The sequence below is a fragment of the Sinocyclocheilus rhinocerous genome, unplaced genomic scaffold, assembly GCF_001515625.1.
Source record: "Sinocyclocheilus rhinocerous isolate Xijiao unplaced genomic scaffold, SAMN03320098_v1.1 scaffold63, whole genome shotgun sequence".
NCBI classification, from domain to species: Eukaryota; Metazoa; Chordata; class Actinopteri; order Cypriniformes; family Cyprinidae; genus Sinocyclocheilus; species Sinocyclocheilus rhinocerous.
In genome coordinates, this window is record NW_015659563.1 from 58,924 (window position 1) to 60,841 (window position 1,918).

The 1,918-nt window shown below is 34.2% G+C and overlaps 1 protein-coding gene across 1 annotated transcript in view; it reads right to left on the reverse strand.

The window, feature by feature from the left end:
• Positions 1–585: 585 nt before the first annotated feature.
• The window catches only part of LOC107723965 (transmembrane emp24 domain-containing protein 6-like), a 3,233-nt gene continuing 1,900 nt past the window's right edge, over positions 586–1,918 (reverse strand). The window contains exons 3-4 of the mRNA XM_016532696.1: positions 1,140–1,297; positions 586–877 (exon numbers count right to left, since the gene is read on the reverse strand). Coding sequence (XP_016388182.1) covers positions 647–877; positions 1,140–1,297 — 389 coding nt within the window. The 3' untranslated portion in view covers positions 586–646. The remainder of the gene's footprint in view (positions 878–1,139; positions 1,298–1,918) is intronic.

Here is a 1,918-nt window from a genome sequence, read left to right on the forward strand (position 1 = left end):
CCCTTTAAGCTGTTGTTGTTTTTACCATTTTAATATACCAATATTCTGATATAAAGGTGATTTACAAACAAATTGACTTTATTTTCTTTTGTTCAGCATCCAAACGAGTCACTTTGACTCAACCTGAATTGAAAACTGTCCAACGGGGTCAAACGGTTACAATAGAGTGTAGTATGGATGTAGGACTAACCTCTAATGACTTTCCTGTCCTTTCCTTTCCTTTTTGGAGTTCACACAATCAAATAACATTTTCACACTTTTTTCATAATTCAGTAAAATTATAGCTTGATTGTAAATGACTCAAAAATATTCTGCTCACAAGTTATATTTACCTTGCTTTTCCATTTTGAACAATGCTTTATTGGGGGGAAACTGTTATGAGTCATGAGACAGTCAAAATAATGAATATTGTAATGTATTGTAATAGTTATTATTATAATGAATTTTACATTTTAACATTGAAAGTCATAAAGAAGCATTTGAAAAGCAAGAACAAATTCACGAGGAAGTCAGTTTTACTATAATATTCAAATAACCAAAGAAAAGACTGAAATCATTTAGTTTTAGTTTAAATTCACTCTTGGGACATAAAAGTGAACAAAATACTCATGTAGGGCTGAAGTAAGAGACAGGTTTAGTGTCGATGTTAACAGCGGGGCTTGTCTCCCTCTGCTGGTTTGGTGTTGAAGAGCCTCTTGAGGCAGTAGAGCTGCAGGTATCCAGCTGTGAGGATGAGCAGACTCTGGACAGCAGACCAGCTGTTCACATAAGTGGAGTTGGACTGAAGCAGGTAGAAATCAGTGCCGCGTCTCATTCGCTCGTAGTTATAATGACGCCACATGTGGAAGACAAACCTCTGCAGCCTGCTGCTGCTTTCCTACATGAAGATTTGAGAAATGTGAACGACATTCAAGGACTTACTATGTCAAAATTAAATTAATTGCTCAATGTCATTTTATTGAGTTGGCTGGTGAAAAAAAAACAAAAAAAACCACAAAATCTATTAAATATTTCACATCGTTTTCCATAAAGAAATTAATGAATAATAAAATATAAGGGCGAGGAGGTTATGATAATTAATAGGAAGTGACATTATGGTAAGGATGTGGTTGTTGCTGCTGGATGTAGTTGTTTATTACCTCAATAAAGGACAGTGTACTATTTATCTGTTTCATGTCCTCTTCTTTCTTTTTCTTCTCTTCTTCCTTTTGTCCCTCGTAATACACACCAAAGTTCAGGAAAACCTGCATGCTCCCGAAGCGATTGTGGAAATTACTGAAGCACATCTGATAAAAACCTGCACAGATAAAGATGATTATTTATTTGTTTGTGTTTGTTTATTTATTAAATTTTTTATTCATTCTTCTCAGAGCTTGAAAATCAATATGGCACTTACCGGCAACTATAGTTGCCGCAGTTTATAGTTGTCATTTTCCTTTTGTAAGTATTTTTCTAGATGTTATCCATGTTTTATTTCTCAATGACATGCAAGCAAACAACCAAATAAAGGATTTAAAGAAAAAAAAGGTATTCACTTCCTTCCTGTCACATGAGGCTGTCAAGTTTATACCCCTACTTCCAGGAAGCATGGCGAAGGCAAACCCTCCCAAAGAAATTTAATTTTCATGTTACTAATAAGTATTTTTTGTTGACATATATATATCTACATAATCATGAAGGTCTCTAGAATCATCCAAACAAAACAAATCTTCCAGTAAACCTATAGTTGTTTTTTTTTGAATACTTAATCAAAAGTAATGACTTGTAAGTACATATCACGGGGAAATGGGGTATACTGTGTTAATAGGTTAATAAATCAAGGTTATTGGTCTTGTTTAGTGCTTTTTGCTTTCATAAGATCGCACCTAAAACATAACGTAACCCTTTAACTGACATCTCATCTGTACAGTAGACCTCA